The following is a 26,951-nucleotide window of genomic DNA, read 5'->3' on the forward strand; positions in this document are numbered from 1 at the left end:
GAGGAACAGAAGTGTGTGTAGTTGTACTTCTGACCTTGCCCGTTAGTAATTGACAAAGGTGTGCCCCCGCATCCTCCGTTGAAAAGTGTTTCTTTACATCTTCACTCAGCTCGTGTTTTACGTGTTTTACGAGCATCTGAGAATGTTGTGGGAATGGAATGATGGTTAGACCAGGAACCGCAAAATCCTGAATAGCGTCTCAGTTTTTCCATTGACTAGCCACATGGCCTTGGGCACATCCCCTAGCTTTTTGTGGCCTTAGCGCTCCTGAGGTAAAATGTGTGTCTCGAGGAGAAATAACCCATCTAATAACATTTATTTTGTTCCCTTTCCTTCTCTGCCTCCCTTCTCCTTCCTCCCTCTCTTTCTCCCCTCCTTCCCTTCTATTCTTTCTCTCTCATTCTTTTACTTAAATTTGTTTTGCAAAATGCTTATTATGTATGTCCATCAGTAGGGAGGTCTGTATGGCAAAACCACAGGCACTAAGATTCTTGGCTGAAGGAAGAGCCTAGGTTAGCAGTTGCTTGATGATTGTCATGGAGAAGATAACACTAATTTGTGGCCTTGATTTTCTTACAGAGACATCAAGCCCGAGAACATCCTCATTGACCGAATGGGACACATCAAGCTGGTGGATTTTGGATCAGCTGCTAAAATGAACTCAAATAAGATGGTAACAAAATAGAATAAGATAACTTAATAGAGCTTATACTACAAAGTGTTCTGAGGTCCTCATAAATTTGGAAAACATGGGATAAAGTTGAGTGACATTCTGGAGCCCTCGTCTGTCAGTGTGTGAAATGATTTCTCTGCAGGGTGGGTGGGGATGGGGACACAGCGATTTTCCAGACTTACTTGATCTGGTACCCTTTTATGTAAAATACCTGTTAATACCCTACAAAACATTTTTAGGAACATTCTTATAGTTTGGATTAAAAGATGGGAAAATGCTTATTTTGTTTTTCCCTTCTTTTTCCTTGCTTGTTAATAGATTGTCTTCTGTTACATTTTCTTTTTCACTTTAAATATTTTGGTGAAATGTAACCTAATTTATCTCAAATCCTCTATTTCCTATGCAATGAAATTGAAAGTAATCACCAGAGAATTTGAACCAAGCATTAAGCATTAAGAACCAAGTACTCAAAATGTCGATTCTGAATCCTGGACCTTTGGTAAAAATTAAGCTGTATTCCATGTGCTAATAGGAAGGCAAGAGGGTAGCTATTGAGGTCAAGAGTGAGAATACTTTAGGAAAAAGATAAAGTAAAAGAAAATTAGAATTTAGAAACCTAATAAAGTTGGTACACACTAAAATGTAAATTTTCAGGTCAACTATGCAAAAAAAATGGTATGTCTAAGAAAAAATTGACTTAGATTTTAAGACTAACTTCCCAACTGAATCACTTGGTGATCTGGACAAATCCTTAGAAACTTCGGCTTTTATTCTTCATCTAGAAAATACTGGGTCTAGTTAAAATGCAGAAATGAAGAGGTGAGGGGTGGCTGCTCTTCAGAATGCCTCCTGGGTCTGAGAGTTTAGTCCTTATGAAGGGCAATATATAAAATTTCCTTTTTTTCCCTCAAGTTCCTTGGAGGAAAGGTGGGTATTATTATGTTGATGCGAGGAAAAGGATCCGGGTTTTGTTAACTGTTTGCATTCCAGGGTTTGGCCTCCCTGTTCTGTAGATCTGAGGCCCACTTGACATAACTTCCTTCAGGTTCAGGCTCTTGGAGAAACAGGCTGCTTACCTTGTCTGAGGTCAGGGTTTTTCCACCTTAGCACTGGTTGTTTTTTATCCCCCCCCCTCAGATTATGTGCTTATAATCTATTACACTTGATCATTACGTTAATAATTAGATTAGAGTATCAAAGAATTTTATGTTTTAAAAGTTATGTACAATTCAGAAACAGGCATGAGGGCTTCCCTGGTGACGCAGTGGTTAAGAATCCGCCTGCCAGTGCAGGGGACACGGGCTCGAGCCCTGGTCCGGGAAGTTCCCATATGACACGGAGCAACTATGCCCGTGCGCCACAACTACTGAGCCTGCGCTTTAGAGCCAGCGAGCCACAACTACTGAGCCTGCTCTCTAGAGCCCGTGAGCCACAACTACTGAAGCCCGTGTGCCTAGAGCCCATGCTCCACAACAAGAGAAGCCACTGCAATGAGAAATCCGCACACCACAACCAAGAGTAGCCCCCGCTCGCCACAGCTAGAGAAAGCCCACGCGCAGCAACGAGGACCCAATGCAGACCAAAAAAAAAAAAAAAAAAAAAAAAGAAGAAACAGGCATGAAAAATTAGGTATTCAATTTAGTGGAATGAAGTACAGAAAAAAAGTTAAATCATGCAAAGTTTTATCATCTGGGATTCAAAAACCTATACCTTGCATTAATGACCTTAATAAAATCAGGCATCTAGAAATACAATGAAGCCTAGATATGTAGTCAGCACCTCTGACATTTTGGTCTAGCGAATTCTTTGTTGGGGGTGGTGCTGTCCTGTGTATTGTAGGATGTTTAGCTGCATCCCTGGTCTCTACCCACCGGATGCCAGTGACACCCTCCCCTCCAGTTGTGGCAACCAAAATGTCTCCAGACATTGCCCAGTGTTCCCTGGGGGACAGAATCACCCCTGGTGGAGAACCTCAGCCGTGGACTGAGAAGCATCAGAAGGCTTATCACTTCTAGCTGGCAATGTGTGTTTGCGATAAGAAAACCTACTGAGAAAACTCCGTTATGATCCAGAGTCACTGCTTGGGAAATAAATGGGAATAAAGAGTAAGGTCCTATCTCTGCATCTGGAATCGCTGTCTTCAGAGCCCTCAGTGGAGAGACAGGACTCCTCTTCATTTTAAATGTCTATTTTTCAGTGCTGCAAACTGCCCTTTCCAATTCTGCGAGCGGTAGCAACACTCCCTTCAGGCGGGGAGCCTCCGGAGGCACTCAGGTTTATTTGCCGCTCGATGGTCAAGGAGATAATGGCCCTCAGTCCTACACACTTGAGAATGTTGTAGCTCCTCTCCTCTTAGAGAATAGCCTCCCCAGAACTTTGTGCTCTTAGGGCCAGAATGTGACAAGCAGATGAGAAGGAATTTTTAGCACTGCTTTAAGTGCAAAGGCCCTTTTGTTATAAAAGATCAACAATTTGCAATCTAGATCAAGTATGGATACAGAATTATACTTTTTTTTTTTGTATTTTTGATCAGCGATGGTGGGTGAACCGTGTTTCCTTTAAATAGAATGTTTTATAGGTCTAAAGTAGGTTTTAAAAGTTTTTTTTTAGTACTCAAAATATACTATGTAAAATATAGTTCACACTTGCTGAAATTGTTGTATGTTACCTGAAATCCATTCATCCTTTTCCCTACCACCTGCCACATATGGTCACTGTATTTTGGATATTTGTGAATCTTAGATCTGTTGAGTTTCCCATCTTCCATTGTCTTTATATTTAAGCTTTTTAGCCAGAATGTTGCTTGGGAGTATTTTCATTATGTTCCTCCAGGTGGACCATACTGCCTGGAAGTTTGGGTGTTGAGCAGGGATGTCACCCACTTCACCTTATTAGAATCTCAGGGAATGGCAAACAGCTAACAGTTCCAGTCTGTCTCACTCAGCCCTTGTGAAAACAGTTGTAAGGAGATTATAAATAAAGAGCATTATATAGCATGTTAAGAGATAATCACTACCCATTTAGCAGTTGGAAACTCATAGGAGATAGCCCTTTTTGAGATTTATGGAGGAGTGAAAAGATTTTATTACTTTTCCATGAGAGGAACAACAGCGAGAATATTTTTTCTGGCTGCTTCTGCAGGTGTATGTTTACCCTGGGCAGCTAGAGGAGTAAAGTTAGGTTTGAAACAGTTTTACGTATAAGCATTTTTACAGGAAGGGAATTGGGAGGAGGAAGACTGTTTTTCTTACCTTCTTCTCCATCTGCTTTCTGCTTGTAAAAGAAACTGCTGGGTTAATCCCCTCCTTCCCTCCTTTCTTTTCTTTTCAACCCTCTGTCTCTCGAAAATGTGACAGACTCTTCTGTCTCCTAGTCATTTTATTGTTGTCTCCTCCTGAACTGGTATATTTTCTTCCCTGTCAATACAGGGAAAATTAAAGTTCAGTAAAACTGGGGCCTTGTCAGATGGTTATACGGCAGTCAGGCTGCGCTCCTAGTACACGGTCCCACTTTTAATATCTCACCCAGAGTAGCTGGCTGTGAATTGCCACCAGAGGATAGTGAAAGGATCTTGCAAAATCCTTATCAAGATGTGTCAGATTACATGTTGAACAGGTTTAATGTACTTGGAGGTCAGTAACTAATGGAAACTTAGGAGCCATTAATTTTCATTAAAAGTCTTTGTTAATTGATATTAATTACTGTGGTAGGAGAAGTACAGAAAGCAAGCTAGGGAATTTTTTTTTTTAATTTTGGAAATTTACAAAATTGTTAGACATAAATGTGTATAATCACATACCTGTTATGGGGCAAAAACAGTTGCAGAGTTATCCAACTCTTTGGTAAGTCTAACCATTAGTTTGAAAATGAGGCATTGACAGTTTATACCTTTTGCTGGGTCGTGCTTATCAACATGACCCAGTCAACTTCCTTTCAATTCTTTGGTTGTGAGTAAGTGACCAAGCCCTGGGAGCTGCCATCTCCTAAGGATATTCAGGAGAACTGAATTATCCCCAAACAATCTAGTGTGATGATAAAATAAAATCTAATACATAGAAATGATGAATATTTGAGGATTGTGTATTAATGGTTTTGCAAAATAGGCATAAAGGGTAAGCATTTAATCAACTGTACAGTGGCATTACCAATACCTAGTCAAACCAAGATGTAACAGTTTTTCTTCTCTTGTTTTGATATTTTAAAGATATTGTAAAACAACTATACCCCAATTTAAAAAAAAAAAGATATTTATTTCTAGTTGTCAGCATTCAGGATTTTTTTTTTCCCCCCAAATCTTGTAATTTAATCTCAGTTCTGTGCTGAGCTCATTAACACACACACATTAAAAGACAGAAGTCTTGGCTCAAGCTTCCCGAAATCAAGGCCTCCCCTTGACCAAAGCTACACTCATTTCCTCAAGCTTAAGGTGTCCTGTCTTAGACCAAATATTTTCTCCTCTCTCCTCACTTTAGTCCCTCAGCACAGGCCTGTGGGTTTCTTGGGTGGCGTGACCATCTAACTTTCCCAGGCATGTGTTTGCAGTGGAAGCCCTATTGCTCAAAGTGATGGCTGACTGGTGTCAAGAATAACAGTATCACACTGCTTTCTGGGTTTAGGGTTTGAAAAAAGCCTGGGATGGGCCTGAGGGAAGGGGTGAAAAGAGAGGGAGTAGGGACAATGATTTTGTTTCCTATAACAATGGGTCTTTGAGGCAGAGGAATAGACCAGATTAAAGTTTCGGGCTGGAAGAGCTTGGGTCTTTGTCACTGGGGAAAGGAGACCTCTTAGCATCTTCTCTAAACATTGACTTTCCTCTCAATCTCCATTCAAAGCAAAGCAAAGCAAAGCAAAGCAAATTGACGTTCTTGATATAAAGCCCAGCCTTAAAGGTATGTGGCCATACCTATAAAATCTCTCAGCTCACTCAGGGGCAATTAACACCCTTTAATGGGGAGAGAGTTCTTTTGCACCATGTAGCTGCTGCTGTGAGAGAAGCCTTTTTAGATGTAGGGTTATTGGACAACTGGTCAACCCAATATGTGACTAACATCAGGCCCTCTCTGTTTTGATGAGGAATAAGGTTAGAGAGGTGATCCTTAGACTTCAAATTTCATGATTCAATAAAACTTCAAGACAATTTTGAAGACCGAAAGTTTGCCAGCTTACTAGGTTGCCTAGGAAGGAGTGGGGGTGAGGGGCAGAAAACATACCCTTTTCATCTGCATCATTTCAAGAAACAAAGTATGTTTAAACACTAAACCAGTCAGAAGGACAAATTCTCAGAAATAAGAACAGTTCTTTAAGTGGAATATATTAGCTTTATAAAAAGACCTCGTACATTGTCCTGATATTTCTTTGTCAAGATCAGGTGCTTCGGTACCATAGGATTGGAGGGCTCTGGGTCTCTGAACAGTGGGGAGGGAACCACAGAAACGGGATTTCGGGGTGAGGAAAATGAACTCATTAACATTTGACCTCTGGTAGAAATTATTTATCATGTCTTGCCCTGCGGGTGGGCCGAATAGGAATGTTGACTCCAAATATTTAAACTTGAGATATAACACATGCTTGCAGTATTGTGTTGCCAGCTAGCTGCCAGTTTTTCAATCATGAGTAGATCTTTTAGATTCATCTTTACATGTTGTTATCATTTTACTGTTTTCATACGTAAGAGAAGTTCTGTCATATCAGTAAGATGTATCAGGAACGACATCTTCCTTTGTAGGCATATACCCAACTCTCATTTGTGTAACTAAATGTATGTATCATCAACAACCCTGGGCCCTTTGCCTTTGGATTATATTATGTGTTTTTTTTTTTTTTTTTTTTAAAGTTAGTGAATCATTTGCTTTTCCTGATGCTGTGCCACTTGACAGAAAGTTCAAGTGCCTGGGAGAATAGTAATCAGTGGCAAATCAGCTTATGTCTGTTGGTAATCCATTTGAGGATAATTGAAAATTTGCTGTGTTCATTTTATTTATGGGTTTCCAGGTGAATGCCAAACTCCCAGTTGGGACCCCAGATTACATGGCCCCTGAAGTGTTGACCGTCCTGAATGGGGATGGAAGAGGTGCCTATGGCCTAGACTGTGATTGGTGGTCAGTGGGAGTTATTGCTTATGAGATGGTTTATGGAAGGTCCCCATTCACTGAGGGAACCTCAGCCAGAACCTTCAGTAACATCATGAATTTCCAGGTAAAGAGCCATTATTAGATTTTGAAGTAATATTGAGAAATGTCGTTTAAAATTGTGCGAATGAAAGTTTATAATGTAAACCAGCAGTTCTGGATAATAACAACTACTTTATATAGCATTTTACGCCAAAAGCGGTTCTAAATGCTTTATTAATTGTATTATATTGACTCTCAGCTGCCAGTAATTATAAGCTTATGCCATCATTTTATGTACCATTAAAAAAGAAAAACTGCTGCCCATTAATCTAGGATATTTCATTGATTTCAGTGTTGTCAAATGTGAATAAAATGGGAGTCTTAAAATTTGTGAAATATAGTTCATTAACTTGGTGAATCCTCAAACAATCCTGTGAGGTAGATGATATTATTATTTTCATTTTACAGATGAGGAAGCCAAAGCACAGAGTGGTTAAGTAACTTGCCCAAAATAGCACAGGCAGTCTGGCTTTGAAATCCATGTTCTTATATGCAATACTGCTTAGTACTGCTGGCTGTCAAACATGGTAGTAAAAGTCAAAGACATGGATTAGAAATACAGTAATAGATACATAAAGTAGAATTAAACCTATTTTCTAATAACTGTATTTGTCACTATAGTAAGCCCATTTCTTAAGGATATGATGAATATCTATGTTTTAGTTTCAACCAAAAGGAAAAAGAATGTATTTCACAGGTTTTTATATATCATCCAATTTCTTCCTGGGATGCTTAATGCATATTTTTCTATGTATAGTACACTTTCTGTATGCTTAATACATACATACATTATTTGTTATTCCGGAGTCTACTCCTGAGTTAAAGTTTCCCCTGAGATGATGCTTGGGGCTCATTTGTTTCCTTCATTTCCATCCATTCATTCAGTAACGAGTGAATCGCACTAGGCACTGTTAGGTGTTAGGTACCAGGTTTGCAGTTATGGGCAAGAAGGAGAAAGGCCCTCTCGGCCTTCTTTCTCCATCATCACACAAATCAAAATACACCGTGTATGTGCAAAAGCAGAATACGGGGAGCACGCAGGAGGGAGTGAGTGATAGGGTGGGAGAGGGAGGCCGGGAGGTAGGCAGGGAAGAGGGGCTGAGGTTGGGGAGGGCCTTCTGGGCAGAGAGGGCAGAGTGATTTGTTCAGACAGCTTTAAATAGCTCATTGTTGTTGGTTGGCAAACAGCGAGGTGGGGAGTGTAGCTAGATGAGATGGGAGAGGGTACAGGGATCAAGTTATGAAGGGTATTGAACCCTTGCAAGGGAGCTAGGCCTATTGATATGAATAGGCTGTTTATTTTGGGAACATGTCTTTGGTCCCAAGTTAAGAGGGCATAAAACTTCCTTCTTAAAAAAAAAAAAAAGAAAGAAACTTGCGTATACGAGAATTACTTTTTTAACTTGGAGACATGAGAAGCTGAATTTGCTAAGGGAATAATAATTATTATTATTTTTTTGAAATAGCGGTTTTTGAAGTTTCCAGATGATCCCAAAGTTAGCAGTGAATTACTTGATCTGATCCAAAGTTTGTTGTGTGGCCAGAAAGAGAGACTGAAGTTTGAAGGCCTTTGCTGTCATCCTTTCTTCTCTAAAATCGACTGGAGTGACATTCGAAACTGTAAGTAGAGTCGTGTTCCTTCAATTCCAGTGTTGGGATTAAGAAACGCTTAAGAATGATCTGAAATTACTCTGGCCCACAGAAGCTGGTATAAATTATATAAGTAAGGGTTTTAATTACTTATAGGAGTAGAAAAGGGTAATGATGTAGCTGTCTTTAGTAATAAGTCTTCTTTAACATTGTTGGCACAGAACTGGGTCACTTAAACAAACTCTGTGTTTATGTGGCCTTTGGATTATTACCCCTCAGTACATTAGAGGCACAGATTGATAGAGAGTGAAGGTTGTCACTTGGTTTGACAGAATTTCTTCCCAGAAGAAGAGTGGACCTAACTATTTCGTTCACAAGAATAGGAAAAAGACTCAGATTAGGCAAAGTGCCAGGGTTGCTCTGCTAATGGCCAAGCCTGCCCTAAAGCCATGAATGCCTTGCTGTGTTCTTTTGTTTCCCTCTAAAATATTTGTCTTTGCTCACAAGCATGTAAAACCTATAATGCACATGCACAGTGGATTCATTCATACATCGCCTTGTTATCCATTAGTGCAAACTAAATTCATTAAAAACAAAGACCTGATTTATTATCAACAAATGCAAAATGCTTGGTGTTTTACAAATTGGTGGGTTTTTTTCAACCTTTTTATTCTTGGATGTGTTGTTGATTGAATGTGATCTAATGACCTGACCCAGTGATTAGTGTAGATTAGGGTCTGCAGGAAAGCAGTTGGCCTGGTTGAGTGTTTGATTTTTAGTGATTTCCCTCCTGATAGGGAAATGGAATCCATTTCTAGGTGTCAAAACCAGGCTTCTAGTTGGAGCTGTATTGTAATTATAACCTCTTGTACCTTCAGCTGGAATGTATGAGTTGGGTTAACAGGCAGTATTGTCCATTTTGATGGTTTCTCTGACCCCCTGCCAAAATATTTAAGTAGGCTGTATTTCCATAAATTGCTCTTGGCATTTTTTTTCTTCCGTGAGCGACATCACTGTATTTTTCAAATCTTTAGGCACCAACCCCCACATCTCCAAGGTTCAGAGCTTTTAACCAGCAATACGTTTTTTGTTTTTTCTGGCTGCGCCGAGTGGCTTGTGGGATATTCGTTATATCCTGACCAGGGATTGAACCTGCACCCTCAACAGGGAAAGCACCGAGTCCTACAGGACCACAGGACTGTCAGGGAATTCCGAAATTCCCGCAGCAATATGTTTTCAGTGTGGTCTTCCTTTTTTGCTTTTGGAAAGATTTGAAACAGTTTCTTTTTGATGCTGCTCAGATACTTAATCTTTTCTGGCATTACCTTATCTCTGTAATCTTGAATAAGAAAGTTCATTTTTTTATGCCTGCCCTTGCCGATGGTGTCTAATAATGTATCTTCACTCTAGTAAGTCAGTGAACGGTGATTAATTACACAGGTAACTTTATTCTGTATTTTGCTAAACCTTGATGATGTTTTTGGTATCATGTCAGAATTCTCCGTTTTCGTTCTAGTCTTTTCCTCTCAGGCTGTTTATTGGTTTTAGGCTTGTTGGGCTTACGAGGGTAAGTACTGTTCTGTAAATTATAATACATAGTGCCCAGGGAGGATATGTGTTGGCGCAGAGCGTGGCCCCTGCTGTCCATCATGAGGCCCATCTTGTGGAAGGTCGTGGTTATCACTGGGATGAGATGACTCTGGGATGGGTCACTGCAGTCTTGGTCATCTTCACACTTGTTGCCTCCACACTTGACTCACCATGTCTCCTGTGGTCCTGCTTAATGTTTCCGTATCCTGATAAATATCCACTTAGTTTTTCCTTATCTTTAACACGTGTTTCTCCCCCTCCTACACCCAGTTCATATGAGGGAATTCTCATCCAGCTGAATCCTGATTCTTTTTTTAAACTTATTTTTTAAAATAAAAATTGTGGGCTTCCCTGGTGGCGCAGTGGTTGAGAGTCGCCTGCCGATGCAGGGGACGCGGGTTCGTGTCCCGGTCCGGGAAGATCCCACATGCCGCGGAGCCATGGCCGCTGAGCCTGTGCGTCCGGAGCCTGTGCTCCACAATGGGAGAGGCCACAACAGTGAGAGGCCCGTGTACAGCAAAAACAAAAAACAAAAACAAAAAAAAAACAAAAAAATAAAAATTGTATATATTTAAGGTGCACGACATAGTGATTTGATATACATATGTAATGGTGGAATGATTACTACAGTGAAGCTAATTAACATAGTTTCCTCCCTCCCTCCCTCCTTCTCTCTCTCTCTTTCCCTCCTTCTCTCTCTCTCTCTTTCCCTCCCTCCCTTTCTTTTTTCTTTCTTTTATGAGAGAGCACCTGAAATCTGCTCTCTTAACAAATTTTCAGTATTCACTACAGTATTATGAAGTGTAGTCATCACACTGTACATTAGATCTCTAGGACTTGTTCATCCTACATCACTCCAACTTTGTACTCTTTGACCAGAATCTCCCCATTTCCCCCACCTCCCCACCCCAGTAACCATCTTTCTACTCTGTGCTTCTATGTATTCGACTTTTTTAGATTCCACATATGAGTGAGATCATGTAGTTTTTTTCTTTCCATGTCTGTCATATTGCCCTTTGCACCGTGACCTCCAGGTTCATCCATATTGTTGCAAATGGCAGGATTTCCTTCTTTTTTTTAAGACTGAGTAATATTCCATCACACATATGTAAATAATCCATTCGTCCACTGATGGACACTTAGGTTGTTTCCATATCTTGGCTACTGTGAATAATGCTGTCATGAACGTGAGAGCACAGATAGCTCTTTGAAGTACTGATTTCATTTTCTTTGGGTGTATACCCAGAAGACGGATTCCTGGATCACATGATAGTTCTATTTTTAGTTCTCTGAGCAACGTCTATACTGTTTCCATAGTGGCTGCACCAATTTATATTACTACCAACAGTGCACAAGGAATCCTTTTTCTCTACATCCTTGCCAATAGTGATTATCTCTTATCTTTTTTTTTTTTTTTTTGCGGTACGCGGGCCTCTCACTGTTGTGGCCTCTCCCATTGCGGAGCACAGGCTCCGGACGTGCAGGCTCAGTGGCCATGGCTCACGGGCCTAGCCGCTCCGCGGCATGTGGGATCTTCCTGGACCGGGGCATGAACCCATGTCCCCTGCATCGGCAGGCGGACTCTCAACCGCTGCGCCACCAGGGAAGCCCCTTATCTCTTATCTTTTTGATGATAGCTATCCTAACAGGTATGAAGTGATATCTCATTGTGGTTCTGATTTGCATTTCCCTGATGATTAGTGATGTTGACCACCTTTTCATATACCTGTTGGTCATTTGTATGTCTTCTTTAGAAAAATGTCTTTTCATGTCTTTTGCCTTGAATCCTGATTCTAAAACTGTAACAGAAACTCTTGGTGTGTTTTTTTTTATAAATTTATTTTATTTATATACTTTTGGCTGTGTTGGGTCTTCGTTGCTGCGCACGGGCTTTCTCTAGTTGCGGCGAGCGGGGGCTACTCTTCGTTGCGGTGGGCAGGCTTCTCATTGTGGTGTCTTCTCTTGTTGCGGAGCACAGGCTCTAGGTGCGTGGGCTTCAGTAGTTGTGGCATGTGGGCTCAGTAGTTGTGGCTCATGGGCTCTAGAGTGCAGGCTCAGTAGTTGTGGCACATGGGCTTAGTTGCTCGGCAGCATGTGGGATCTTCCCAGACCAGGGCTCAAACCCATGTCCCCTGCATTGGCAGGCGGCTTCTTAACCACTGAGCCACCAGGGAAGTCCCTCTTGACGGTTTTTAAAATATAAGTCCCAATACAGTGGTTCAGAAGAGTCATGAAATATGTTTGCCTTAAATAAAATTTCTTGTAATTTATTTTCTTTCTAAGATGAATTAATTGATTATTTTAATTTTTATTTCTTGGCCGCATTGTGCAGCTTGCAGGATCTTAGTTCCCTGACCAGAGGTTGAACCCAGGCCCCTGGTAGTGAAAGCGCTGAGTCCTAACCACTGGACCATCAGGGAACTCCCAATTTCTTGCAGTTTAAATAAACGTTTTACTTTGGAATAATATCAGATTTATAGAAAAGTTGCAAAGATAGTACAGAGAGTTCCCACCTACGCTTCTCCCAGTTTCTCTTAATGTTAGCATCCTACATAACAATACCGCATTTGTCAAAATAGGATTAGCATTAGTACATAACTATTAATTAAACTTCGACTTTATTCCAGTTTCCCCACACATGTCCCTTTTCTGTTCCAGGAATCAACCCAGGGTACCATATTGCAATTAGGATGTATGCAGTAGATGTGACTTATCATGGCTGAGATGCTTGTGTAGCTCAGCCAGTGGGTGGGATCTCCATGCCCACTGAGGATTGGGAGGGCCTTTCCCTGGAGGTTCCATGGCATCCCTGACTGCACAGAGTGCTATGGTATTCATTTTCAGTGTCTCCTAGCAGATTTTATTGCTTTCCACCAACCTCTGATCCTTGTGTATTTGCAATCAACTCAGGGTTTGTGATTGAAAACATTGCTGGACTCCATGCCATTTGAGCTATTTTCTACTAGGTAACTCTAACAGAAATTATGCCTTTGTTTAGTCCTGTTTCTCACACACATTGAGTGACTCTCATCAACCAAAGCACTTGAAGTCATTAGGTTTCCCGAGTTCCTAGTTGCTGCTCACATGCCTTGTGGTTCCAGGCTGTTGCATATTTCCACACACGAGACTGTCTCTTGATGAAAGCAACATTAGCCTTTCTGCTATTTCACCGCTAATTCTTCTTTTTCTTGTTGTAACCAATGAAAGGAAGTAGTGCTTAACACAACAGGTAATAGTCTTCTAAAACTCATTATCTCAAGAGGTGGTCCTGGCAGGATATATAAATGCAATTTAAAAAGCGTTTGGGCAAGTTCATGAGTGACAGAATTGGGAGTGGCTACTGGGAGAAACTAGGACATGCCTTGGCTTTGACCCCTGAGGTCAGATGGAGCATCTGCACCTTCTTGGGTCCGGCCCCTTGGAGTTGCTGTGGGCAACACCACCTGAATCAGGAATCTGACCTAGTTCAGGAGTGTTTATTCTCCCAGCAAGTCAAGAGCTCTCTGATGCGTTACTGCCACTCTCATGGGTTACCGTGCACCTATTACCCTGATGTTTCATTCCCAGCCTCATGCGATCAGATGTAAAGTTGAGTTTTTAGCTGCTTATTACTATAATTTCAAGGCTGCTTTCCAAGTTTTAGTAGGGGGCCTCTTAAGTATACTAGCTGCCCCGAGCTGTGCAATTCCAGTGATGTTTCAGATATTGGGCAGGAGTCTGATTGTACCCCCCGCCTGATTTTCTGGGCTTCTGGAAAGTTGAAGCCAATCAGACCCCCTCTTTCGTGCCTTTGGGGTTATGCCTACCTTTCCTGGCATCATGCACCTGTTAGTGTCAATGGGAGAGTTTTACTGTCAGGTGTGCCCTTCTACTCACATCTTTTTAAATGTCTTCCCCCAAAGGCATAGTGACGTCAACGGAACCAGCATGCTTGCACCTTTCATCCAAACCAGCCAAGTCTTGACAGTGAGAAACGCTTAATGAGAGTGTTGATTGTAGGTTGTTTCCTAGAGCATCTATGGCTAATGCTCTAGAGAACTTGTTTTGTCTGTTGCTTATGACTCGGCCTTCTTCTCTTGAATCATCTTCCTTTCACTCTTCTCAGAAAGGCACAGTTCTTGCAAAATCACTCTTGAGTTTCCAGGTCCTTAGCATTTGTTACAGAGAGTACGTTTCATTTCCATCCGGTAGTGACTCAGTGGTGGTCGTGTGCTGATCTGCCTTGAGATTTTCCCCTGCCGAAGAGGTTCCTTTGTCGTTGATCATTATTCACTACCTGGCCCCCGAATGGCTGTAGTGAAACCGCAGATGCACAACCCTGTGATCACTCTATAAACCTGAGGGATGATGGCCTTTGGTTTAAAGGAAGGGGAGTCTATGGCTTCCTAGCCTCAGGTGAAATTCTCACTTATTGTTGCGTGTAGAAATCAGCACCGTGAGACTCACTGGGTGTTTTATTTCAGTCCTTCAGTCTGATAGGAAACACTGGTTAAGTAGCAACTGTTTGGTGACAACCACCAGGTATTTAAGTATATTATGCTACGTTACTTCAAAACAATTCAGAGGTAAGAATTATTGTACCCATTCTACAGATATGTACACTGTGGTAACTTGTCCCAGGTCATACAGCAAGTGAGAGAGAGGTTCTAGATTTGGGTTGAGGTCTGGGTGGTTCTAGATAGAGCCCGTGCTCTTAGAGCAATACCATGCATGCCTTAGCGTAAATAATTGTTATTAGTCATGTTTGTGTTGATGACAAATAATAAACCGCTCTTTAGTCTCTGTGTCTGTTCAAGCACATTTGGAATTTGTAGCAATTCTGAATCTACAAGATTCTTCATGATATCTGAGTGCTACATGCTAAGTGCTGTGTGCTGTGTGCTGTGTTAGGTGCTGTAGCTCTATTGATGAATAAATTTGGATACACCCCTGCTTTCAGGGAACGTACAGTCTAAGTTATAGGTCCCTTGCTTAAATAGAGCTGTAGTCCTGTTTAAATTGCCATACCACATAATGGTAGGAAGTTTGGGAACTCCCTGGTGGTCCAGTGGTTAGGACTCTGCACTTTCATTGCCGTGGGCCCAGGTTCAATCACTGGTTGGGGAACTAAGATCCTGCAAGCTGTGTGGTGTGGCCAAAAAACCAAAAAAGTAGAAAGTTGAATGCTTAGTAGGTCACCCACTGGCTTACTGAACCACATATGCTTGATCTTAAACAAAATGTAGACTGTGACCCAGTGACCCCTTCCCCATATACAGCATCCCCTTCTTTCTGCTAATCTATTACCCTCCCCATACCTCAGATCTAGCCTGGGAAAGGACCACGTTGGATCGATGACTCACTTCTAAAAATTTTTTTTTTATAAAGCTGTTTTCTTTCTTTCTTTATTTATATTTTATTTATTTATTTTTGGCTGCATTGGGTCTTCGTTGCTGCACGCGGGCTTTCTCTAGTTGCTGAGAGTGGGGACTACTCTTTGTTGTGGTGCACGTGCTTCTCATTGCGGTGGCTTCTCTTGTGGAGCACAGGCTCTAGGCGTGTGGGCTTCAGTAGTTGTGGCATGCAGGCTCAGTAGTTGTTGCGCATGGGCTCTAGAGCGCAGGCTCAGTAGATGTGGTGCACGGGCTTTGTTGCTCTGTGGCATGTGGGATCTTCCCGGACCAGGGCTCGAACTCGTGTCCCCTGCATTGGCCGGCGGACACTTAACCACTGCGCCACAGGGAAGTCCTCACTTCTAAAATTGTGATTTATAGTCTCAAGGTGAATTGAGAGGGCTTGATTCATGTTTTCTGTTTATTCTAGGTTATGTAGTTTCTCAACCTCGACACTGTTGACATTGAGGACAAGGTAATTATTTGTTCAGAGACTGTTCTGTGAATTGCAGGATGTTTAGCAGCACCCACAGATGCCAGTAGCACTCTGCCCCCTGTGGCAACCCAAAATGTCTCCAGACATTTGCCCAGTGTCCCTTGGTGGGTACAGCCGCTCCTACTTGAGAACCATTGTTTTAGAAGGATTGGTCAGATAGTTACCAGGAGAGAGAATATCACAGTAATCAGAGTCACTCAAGACTGCCATTGCTAACCAGCAGTGGAACTGTAGTCTGGGGTCAGGGGGACCCTGCTTCACTGAGTGTGGTCCATGGACCAGTGGCATCAGCATCACCGATATCACCTGGGAGCTTGTTAGAGATGCAGACTCAGGCTCCCCTCCACCCCAGACCTGCTGAGTCAGAAGCTGCACTTCAGTAAGATCCCTAGGAATAAAATTTCTATGTGTAGCATTTGTGAAGCCCTGCAAAAGGAGAAAACGAGATCTGTCAGCCTGAGAGTTTCTTGCGCATCTTGGCTGGGTTCTCCTCATTTTTTCCACTGGGCTCAGGGTAAGAGGAGACCGCTTTTTGGCTAAGGACTTCCCCGGGTGGATGGAAATGCTTGGAAATGCTGGATTTTAGGCTCTGCTTTTGATGAATTTAAAGCTTTTCTTTCAGATGGACTATACATCCTTCATATCTTTCGAGATGGTGGTTTAACTTAATCTCTTCCTGCTGATAGCAAATAGGTGGTTGTATAAAAGGCATTTGTATGCCTTCTACCCACTGCCCCCACCATTACTCTTGTCCCGTATTTACTTTTTTTCTTTTTAATTGAAGTATATTTTGGTTTGCAATGTTGTTTTCAATGTTTCAAACAACATTTTGCAATGTTGTTTGCAATGTTGGTTTCAGGTGTACAGCATAGTGATTCAGTATTTTTGCAGATTATGTTCTATCATAGGTTATTACAAGGTAATCGGTATAATCATATTTACTTTCAATTAATGATGGATTACATTTCCTTCATTATCACTTTTTAGGTGTGTATTATATTGCTGTGCCCTTTACTGAGTACCTACTATGTGCCTAGGGGCCCTGCAAAGCACACTATGCATATTATTGTCCTATTTACTCCTCCTAAAACCTCTATGAGGCAGACACTATATTTGGGCCCACAGTACAGATGAGGATACTGAGGCCTAAAGAGATGAAGCCACTGGCAAAGGGCCAGTAGTTGAACCAGTAGTTGGCAGTGGTAGGAGTCTAACTCAGGTCTCCCTGACTCCAAATTCCCTTTGCTTTTTTTTGGGCCGTGCCGTGCAGCTAGTGGGATCTTAGTTCCCTGACCAGGGATTGAACCCAGGCCCTTGGCAGTGAGAACGTCCTAACCACTGGACCGCTAGGGAATTCCCAAGTTCACTTTGCTTTTTAAAAATTTATTTGCAAAAGCAGTACAGTCCATGATTAAAAAAAAAAAAAAATTCAAGCAACACAGAAGGTTAAATAGTGAAAAATTGTCTCCTTCCCACCACATGCCCAGTGCCTCTCCCTAAAGTGAACCATTATTGTCAATTTCTTGTGTAACTTTCCAAGACATTCTGTATGCTAATATAAACACCAGTATAGTCTGTACTCAACTGCATTGTTATACTGACTCCTAAGAATTCCGGAGTTTTTATTGTCAGGCTGTTTTCCTGCATCATTGAAATAAATGAAGGAGAAGTCTTTGTACAATCCCACCATGTTTATACTTTGAATTGGCCATCCTGACATTGAGTTCTGATGAATGGTTCTGTCTTCTCAAATGAAAACCCCTTATGGTTTTGACATGCATATTTCATTTATTTCTTTTGGTGTTCTGCTTTTAGAATAGCATTATCTCAGTGACTTGTACACTGTGTGTATGTGTGTGTGTGTGTGTGTGTGTGTGTGTTGGTTTCGAGCCTTTTAAAGGTCTGCTTGTTTTGGGGTTTCTAGCAGTTGCACACCTGCCATGTTTTGATTTCTAAGCTAGTTGGATTCTGGCCATGTTTTGATTTCCAAGCTAGTTGGAGGAGGACAGCAGATGTACTTCTCTGTTAACCTGGGTTGGCCTTTAAATGTATCTCCCTGTGCGACACCCACCCAGTCACTTCAGGGGCTGGAGGAAATGAGGAAGGGGAACTGGGGGGTGTTCGGGGGATCAGCATGAGGGAGAGGAGGGTAGAAGGGTAAGGGGATGGTATAGTGATGGCAGAAACTCAATTTACTGGACCAGGAGCATGCGGGCACCACCTGCTAAAACATAAAAAAGGAATAATGGGGACATGGTCAGTAGCTCTTACAGGCTAAGAGATATACAGGGAAATATTTGCATGTCTCTTGGGGATTGTTCTGCTTTTTAATTTTTTTAATTTTTATATTTTATAGAGTAAGTTATTGATAAGAGAAAATAGGCTAAAAAAAGCTAAAAGCAGGGAATTTCCTGGTGGTCCAGTGGTTAGGACTTGGCACTTTCATTGCTGGGGCTCCGGGTTCAATCCCTGGTCAGGGAACTAAGATCCTGCAAGCCACACATTGGGGCCAAAAAAAAAAAAAGCTAAATGCATATGGATTAGGATTCTAGGATCTCCCCCTCTAGTTTGAATTTAGAAGCTACCTCCAGAGAGGTTAAAAATATGTAATATTCCACTTTATTCCAAGATAACTTGAGATGGCTTACTTTAGAGATAATTGCAATACTAAAATGAGAAAAATAAATAAATGGAGAAATCTGGGTGAAGGGAGTATCAGGGTAAGGAAATAGAGTCAGGGTTAAAGGTAAAAACAAACAAATTCCTGTTACATTGGTAGACGGGGACGGATTTGGGATCCTCAGCCTCCTAGTGGCCAAAGCAAAAAGGAGAATACGAACAGTTGTAAGAGCTTCAGTCCATGAGAAAAAAATCCAGAATGGTGTGCTCAGAAAAGACTCAGTTTTCTGGTACTGAGCCCTGAGGAATTTCAACATGGGGTTCCCCAAAATAAGACCCCTTGTGACGTGGTGGAGCGCACCCCTCTAATACGTGCCCTTGGGATTTCCCTATGACTGCGTCTTATGGTGCCTCTTAGTGTAAGCCAGTGCTGCAGGGCTAAATCCCACTTCAGAAAATCATTTCTAAATGTGGCAAATTCATGCCTTTCCTGGGAGAAGATGGGAAATGGGGAATAGGTTTGTTAGAGAGCCCGTAGATTGGAGTCCTCAACCCTTCAATTCTCACTTGCTTGGAAGGTTTTCCAGAAAACATGGAAATGATTTGGCTAAAGATTCAACATTATATTAAACATCTGGGACTCTATTCGACAGCCAGCTTTCCAGTCAGTTCTGTGAAGTGCGGCGATTGCATTTACATTCATTTTCCGAGGGCAGAGTTCGGACAGAACTAAAGAGGGAGGCTGGCAGGAGTCAGAGGAGATCAGAGCTGGACGACGACCAGTGGGACGTCCAGGTGGCTCATGACCACTGAGGGTTTGGGAACAAATTTCAGTGTCTTCACTTTAGAAAAGAGTGCCCGACTCTGTTGGTCCCTGGGGATGGAAAGAAAAGGATAACATTCAACCACAGCATCAGCAATTTGGGGACCAAGACCCACTGTTCATAGCCTTCAAAATTCTGACTAACAAAGGACACACACAAAGAACCGATAGCCACACAGGGACCAAAATAGCCACTTTACTCTTGGCAAGGGGGGGGCACTCAAAAGCCTTTGATGAGGGTCTCCGGTAAATTTACGCCCTACCAGAGGAGCGTGGTGGGCCTTCTCTCATGGACAGGGAGGCCTTGCCTCAGTGCGCCTGGTGGGTAAGGAGGACAAGAGCCGTCCGTTGGCCGAGTGCCCGCCAGGCCTGGGTGTAGGCAGTAACCTAGGAAGCGTTGAGCCCGCTTCTTGCTTTTGAGGCACGGTAACCCTGTCTCCGGTACAACAGCCCGATAAATGCCCAGCTCTGCTGAGTCAGATGAGTTCCTCCTTCCCTAGGTGAGGAGTGAGTCAAGGGGTGAGACTAGATGTGTTCATTCATGGGGTGAAGGAGCCTGAGTGGAAGCTCCTTAGACCAGGAAACGATTGGGGACAAAATATTCTCCCGTCCCAATGGTTGGAAGCAGCTTTATTGAGAAATAATAGGTCGACAATAAGCACATGTATTTCAGGTGCACAGTTTAAGTTTTGACATATGTATATACCTGTGAAAAAATCACCACACTCGGGATAATGAACAACCATCACCGCCTAAAGTTTCTTTGTGCCCCTTTGTAACCCTTCCCTACCACCCTCCCCGCACTGTCACCTCAGGCAATGACTGATCTGCCTTCTCTCACTGTACTTTATTTTTTTAATTTTTAAATTTTTTTGGCTGCATTGCATGGCTTGCGGGACCTTAGTTCCCCAACCAGGGATCGAACCTGGTCCCTCATTTGGGGAAAGCATGGAGTGAAAACACAGAGTCCTAACCACTGGTCCACCAGGAATTCCCTTTCCCTGTAGTTTAGTTTGTATTTTCTAAACGTTATATAAGTTGAGTCATAGAATATGTTCTTATTTAGCCTGGTTTCTTTCGTTCAACATCATTGTTCTGAGATTCATCCATGTTATAGCACGTGTCATAGTTCATTGTATGGATATACCACATTTTGTTTATCCATTCATCTGCTGATAGACATTTGAGTTGTTTCTTTGAAATATAGCTTCTATGAGCAAGTCTGTGGACATGTGCATTCATGTCTCTTGTGTAAGTCTCTAGGATTAGAATGGCCAGATCATATGGTAGGTGTATGCTTCACTTTTTAAGAAACTGCCAAACTTTTCTAAGTGGTTGTGTCATTTTACATTCCCGCCGACAGTGTGGATTTAAAGGCACTCATAACTTGGAGTATAGTTAGCTGTGGAGTTAGGCTTACATTTTTACATTTTTTTAAATTAAAAAATTCTGTATATATATATATATATAATATTTTTCCCCACGCCATTGACTTGACAAAGAAGCCAGGTCGTAGTCTTATAGAATATCCCCACATTCGTCTCTTTGCTTCTTCCTTAGGGGCTGATGGTGGTGGGTGGTGTTTTTCCCGCCCCTGTAAACTGGAAAGTAGCCCCCAAAGCTAAAATAGAATCCGAGTTGACTTTTCTGAGAAGAGTATCTAGTAGAGGGGCTTCTCCTGGCCGAAGATGGGACAACATAAGCATCATAAAGACTGCAGTGGCTTGAAACCCATGACATATATGAAAATTCACTCGTTCACAGTGGCAACTGAAAAAAGAAGCCTCATTGGTCGCTTCTGGCGGTTGCTAAGGCCCCACCCACCTCAGTACTCTGAATGTTGCTAAGTATAGGGAAAGGACCAAGCATTTATCCCACCTTCATATTTGAACTATATTCCAGGGTAACCAAGTTGTTAATGTGCTAATAGATGTAGAAAGAATGACGAAATTAGAAAACCACCATTTTTCAGCCCTCAATAAAATAATGATTCTAGGCAGTGATCATCCATGATTGCTGAGATATGTAGTGAAAGATGGGAGGGAGCCTCATGGGGGAGCGACCAGGCTGATCTCACTGGACCCCATGGGTCATTCTTAACATCACACAAAGAAAGATAAGCAGACATGTGTGCCCTCTAATGTCATGGACTACTAAGTAGGCAACACATCCTGGGGAGTATTCTCGTCAAGAGAAGTTGAATATGAGTGTACAGGTGGCCCTGGCTTTAATTAACTGCCAGTTTCCAGAAAACATGAGGGACAGAGAAACGTGTTAAATGATGTCACAAGGATACAATCAACCAAGTCCAGAATGTGGGAAATTCTACAGGGACATTGTGATCCAGTTTCTTAAACCAATAAATACTATTAAAAAAAAAAGTCAGTGATTATAGATTGAGACATACCAACTAAATCAGTGTATGAACCTTGGTTGGATTCTGAGTCAGACAAATCAAATGTAAAGAGATATTATGGGGACAACTGGAGAAAATTGAACAAAAACATGGTATTAGATAATGTTAAGGAGTTACTGTTAATTTTTTGGGTGTGATGAAGGTATTATGGTCATGGTTTTTAAAAAGTCCTTATCTGTTAGAGCAGTGGTTCTTAACTGGAGGCAATTTGGCAGTGTCTGGAGGCATTTTTGGTTGCCATGACTTGCGGTGGCATTGGCATATCTAGTGGGTAGAGGTCAGGGACGCTGCTAAACACCCTGCCATACACATGGCAGCCCTCTACAACAAAGCATTCTGTAATCCGGATGTCGGTGGTGCCACAGTTGAGAAACCCTAAGTTAGGGATATCTGCTGCAGTAACTGTGGGTGAGATTATGACGTCTGGGGTTTGCTTTTTTGGCGGGGCAGGGGGGCGGTTACATTTTTATTCATCTGAATATATATTCTAATAATTCTTTCAACTCAAGTCTGTGGTTGATAAATCTCCTGAATCTCTGAATGTTAAAAAGATACTTATTTTACCCTGTGACTTGAATGCTCATTTAGCCATTGGCACTTAGGTTCAAAATGATGGATGGTAGAAAACAGGTAGGAACATTTTTTCTGTTTTCTTCATAGATACATTTCAAGCACCTGGAACCATGACTGAAAAATAATAGTTGGTCCATTATAATTTTTTGATGAATGAGTGATTGTTTCATCATTGCTTTTTATGAGCATTGTGTATGAGTTAGCTACGGATATCTTTATTCTTTTACCTTGTGCTCCATCTAGCATGTACAAATGCATGTATTTGCTTTTTTTTTTTTTTAAATAAATAAATTTATTTATTTATTTTTGGCCGCATTGGGTCTTCATTCCTGTGCATGGGCTTTCTCTAGTTGTGGCGAGCAGGGGCTACTCTTCCTTGCAGTGCGCGGGCTTCTCATTGTGGTGGCTTCTCTTGTTCTGGAGCACGGGCTCTAGGCACCTGGGCTTCAGTAGTTGTGGCACGCGGGCTCTAGAGCGCAGGCTCAGTAGTTGTGGCACGCGGGCTCTAGAGCGTAGGCTCAGTAGTTGTGGCGCACGGGCTTAGTTGCTCCGCAGCATGTGGGATCTTCCCCAACCAGGGCTCGAACCCGTGTCACCTGCATTGGCAGGCGGATTCTTAACCACTGCGCCACCAGGGAAGCCCTGTTTGCTTGTTTTTATTGTAGTTTTTGTTTTTTTTTTTTTTTTTTTTTTTTTTTAGGAACTGTTTAGAGCTGTGTACCTAGGTCCTTGTATTCTTTCCATTCAGCACTTGGATGGTACTTTTCATATGAAACATATCTTTCTTCCCCTCTGGAAAATAATTTTTTGTTGTTTCTTTGATAACTTGCTATTTTGGGGTTTGCTTTTAATAATCGGCGCACGTGCAAATAAAATAGGGGTGGGGATGAGATGAAACCAGAATGTTACAAGCTGTTGAGGGCACGCAGGAGTTCATTTTACTCCCGTACCACTTTGGTGCATGCGAAAATTTTCATAATAAAAACTTATATTTAAAAAATGTTGGAGGAAAAAAACAACCGCCCCACCCCCGCAAATGTTGGAGGAAAGGATACCACAGAGGTCTTGAGGGTAGAAAAGAATGGATCTACTCTGATGTGTCCTTAAGTGTAGGTAATTCAAGGGGGAAGGTGCTGGAAGGGAAAGTTGTTGGGTTCTAGAGCGAGCAGGTCCCGGGAAACGGAAGCCCATGAACTATTGTTCAAGTGTGCGCTGGGGGCCTCCACCTGCGCCCCACACTGGATGTATCCACACCCAGCTTTGCAGAGAAATACGGTCATGACTAGTTGCAGTTTGAAAAGATTCTCTTTGAGTGTTTCCATCCTATGTAGGTGTTTCCCAGGTCGCTGTTTACCTAGACCAAAAGGGAGGGGGAAAAACAAAGTGACACTGTGACGTTACAAGGCTGGTGGAAGTGTTATCCAGAATTGAGAGGAAGCATCCCTAAAAGTATAATTCTGTGGGAAAACATAAGTAGTTTACCAAAAACTCGATATTAAGCAGCCTGTAGAAACATGGCTTTTGAGAATGGCGAGATTCAGACAGCACACAACTCCATCGAGATCTTGTATCTGCCCCCAGAGAGGAAACCTGCTTAGCTGTTGGCAGCCAAGCCCTGGCATCCTTGAGATTGATGGATGGAAGCATCCTTTAGTAATGCTAAGACTTCCTTATTCATTTACTTTGGAGACACCATTGTAAAACTTGATCACCAGCCAAATCAACATTACCTTAAAGTCTTTTTATGGCTTTTTTGGGAAGCAAAGATGTGGGATAATTTTTTATTTACTCAAGTCTATTGGAAACTGGATCCGATTTGTCTTCTTTTTGCATTTCATATACAGTGGGCTGTTTGGACAAGTTATATCTGACCACTTCCTACGCGGAGGGGAGAAAGTCGAGGGCTTGCATGAGGCTCAGGAGATATAATCTGTTCTCATGGGCTCAATTACTTATGTGTATTTAGTAGCTAGCTCTACTTGCCTGTACCCTAATTTATTCTCTTGGTTCATTCCCATGAGATCTCCGATATTGTATATCTTGCCTTTTCTATTGCAACCTTTTTCTCGTGCAGTTGTTCCTATCGTAAGAGTCAGTCATTGATATTCCTAAAATCTCTGCTCTTGCATCAGTTGTCACATTTTTTGCCATGCCTCCTGTTAATCCACGTCCTCTCCCTTTCTGTTATCACTTCCTTAGTATAGAATTTGTCATGTTAACTATTGTAGACTTGTCCTTTAGCAGTTCCTAGCATCGACCTCTTTCTACCATCACTGTTGAAGTGATCTTATCAGTCTCAGGCACTGACACCAGCCCAGCACTCTTAAACGCTCTCTAATAATCCCTTCTGTCAATCCAATCTAGGATTTCCCCCCTTCAAGGTCCAGCCAGGATTTCACTTGCATTTACTTCCCAGCCTCATTACCCACAGCTGTCTTGGGCTACTGTTCCCTGGCTTTTCTAAAGTAGCACTCATTCCCACTCCAGCCCGTGAAGACATCACTTAACTAACTCGCGAGATTCAATCACCTCCATGACACAGGAACACACAAAACTCAGTGTATCCCCATCGGCAACACACGATGGCCATCATTCTGTTTACACACTCTCCACTTTTCACAGCCTCATCTTGACCTCTAAACGACACAAACAGCTTCCTCTTCACTTGTTTTGCAGTTCTGTCTTCATCATGTAGATAGGTGCGATCACATTGGTGCCTCAGATTTTAACGAACTAGAAGACAGCTAATATTTAGGTAGTCTTTCTTTTAGATTTGAACGTAGCATCTAATTAATCAATTGGGTACTTTTTATTTATTTTTTAAGGTGTGGAACACCATGGTAGATAGAATGAACTTGAAAATGTTTTTGATTTAATATCATTGAGTGCCCACTGCGTTCCAGGCACTGTCCTGATTCATGATATCACACGGTATTTATTCATGTGCCTTTGTCTTTTCTGACACTATGTTGTCTGTTATTCATCTTCTAACTCTGCCACACACAACCCAGCACCAGTGTCCATAACCCATAGTGATGATTGAACATCATGGGAGTTTTATGAGCTATATCTAGGTTCAGGTTTTTGTTTTTGTTTTTAATGTGCCAATTCTTCATGACTAAATTGGGTACTCTGAGTTCCTTGAAGTGATGTATGGCATGAACTATCCCATTAGGTCTAAGAAATTATCCCACATCTAAGGTTCTTGTTGTTGATTCATTCCTTTCACAATATAGATATGAACCCTTGAATCAGGACAGATGGGTACTGTTCTAGGTGTTAGGTGTATAATGGTGAACACAGCGTCGTCTTTCGCTTCATGGAGATTGTGTTACCGCGGGGAAAGCAGATGATCAACCCTAGACCAAAATTAGAAAAATCTTTTGCGTTTTTAATATTCATGTTTGGTATGCTGAGAAGTTAAAAGTTTGAATGGGAAAAATGGAGCTCAGTGGAGCGTGTTAGAAAGAAGTAAGGCCAAGAGGATGAATCCATTTGCCTCTCCTTTCCTTGTTTTTTTTTTTTTTTTTCCTTCGTGAATAGTTTTGCAGACAATACATTTCGCACCCACGCCCCAAGCTTCTAATGAATGTCAGGATTTTAAAAAGGAGAGAATTTATAGGAGGGAGATTAACTACAGAGCTTAAAATAGCTCTTTGTTTCTGAAAACCTTGTTCTGCCATCTATCTTATAAGTGGGGGGCAAGGGGGACCCTCCAGAATGTACTTGGATAGCCCCTGTCACTGAGGAAAATGTGCCCTGATGTGACCTCAAGCATAGGCTGATTTATTTAAAATGTATATAGGGAAAGGTTTTTTCCTTTTTTTTTTTTAGTGGCTTTTACTAATGAACAGATCTTAATGTATGACTTCTTATTTGTCATTATTGAATGTAGTGAGCATGTTGTGGGGGTGAGATGGTGATTTCATTATACTCTATCAGGAAACATTAATATAGGCACTCATTAACATATTTTTCAGACAGAACAATCTCTACTTCTAAAGCCTCTTCATTTAACTCAAACATCCAGTAACTTCTTCATGGCCTGTATTATGCCAGGTGTACTCTTTGCAAGAGCCATTTTCTAGTTGTTTAATTATATATCTTTTTTTTTAACATCTTTATTGGAGTATAATTGCTTTACAATGGTGTGTTAGTTTCTGCTTTATAACAAAGTGAATCAGTTATACATATACATATATCCTCATATTTCTTCCCTCTTGCGTCTCCCTCCCTCCCACCCTCCCACCCTCCCTATCCCACTCTTCTAGCTGGTCACAAAGCACCGAGCCGATCTCCCTGTGCTATGCGGCTGCGTCCCATTAGCTATCTATTTTACGTTTAGTAGTGTATATATGTTCATGCCACTCTCTCACTTTGTCCCAGTTTACCCTTCCCCCTCCCCATAGCCTCAAGTCCATTCTCTAGTAGGTCTACATGTTTATTCCCATCTTGCCCTTAGGTTCTTCATGACCTTTTTTTTTAAAAATTAGATTCCATATATATGTGTTAGCATACAGTATTTGTTTTTCTCTTTCTGACTTACTTCACTCTGTATGACAGACTCTAGGTCCATCCATCTCACTACAAATAACTCAATTTCGTTTCTTTTTATGGCTGAGTAATACT

At 41.7% G+C, this 26,951-nt stretch overlaps 1 protein-coding gene across 1 annotated transcript in view; it reads left to right on the forward strand.

The window, feature by feature from the left end:
* CIT (citron rho-interacting serine/threonine kinase) overlaps nucleotides 1–26,951 on the forward strand; it is a 168,159-nt gene that overhangs the window by 31,992 nt on the left and 109,216 nt on the right. Inside the window, exons 6-8 of the mRNA XM_060029296.1 lie at nucleotides 580–673; nucleotides 6,665–6,868; nucleotides 8,310–8,463. Coding sequence (XP_059885279.1) covers nucleotides 580–673; nucleotides 6,665–6,868; nucleotides 8,310–8,463 — 452 coding nt within the window. The remainder of the gene's footprint in view (nucleotides 1–579; nucleotides 674–6,664; nucleotides 6,869–8,309; nucleotides 8,464–26,951) is intronic.

This window comes from Delphinus delphis, chromosome 13 (assembly GCF_949987515.2).
Source record: "Delphinus delphis chromosome 13, mDelDel1.2, whole genome shotgun sequence".
Taxonomy (NCBI): domain Eukaryota; kingdom Metazoa; phylum Chordata; class Mammalia; order Artiodactyla; family Delphinidae; genus Delphinus; species Delphinus delphis.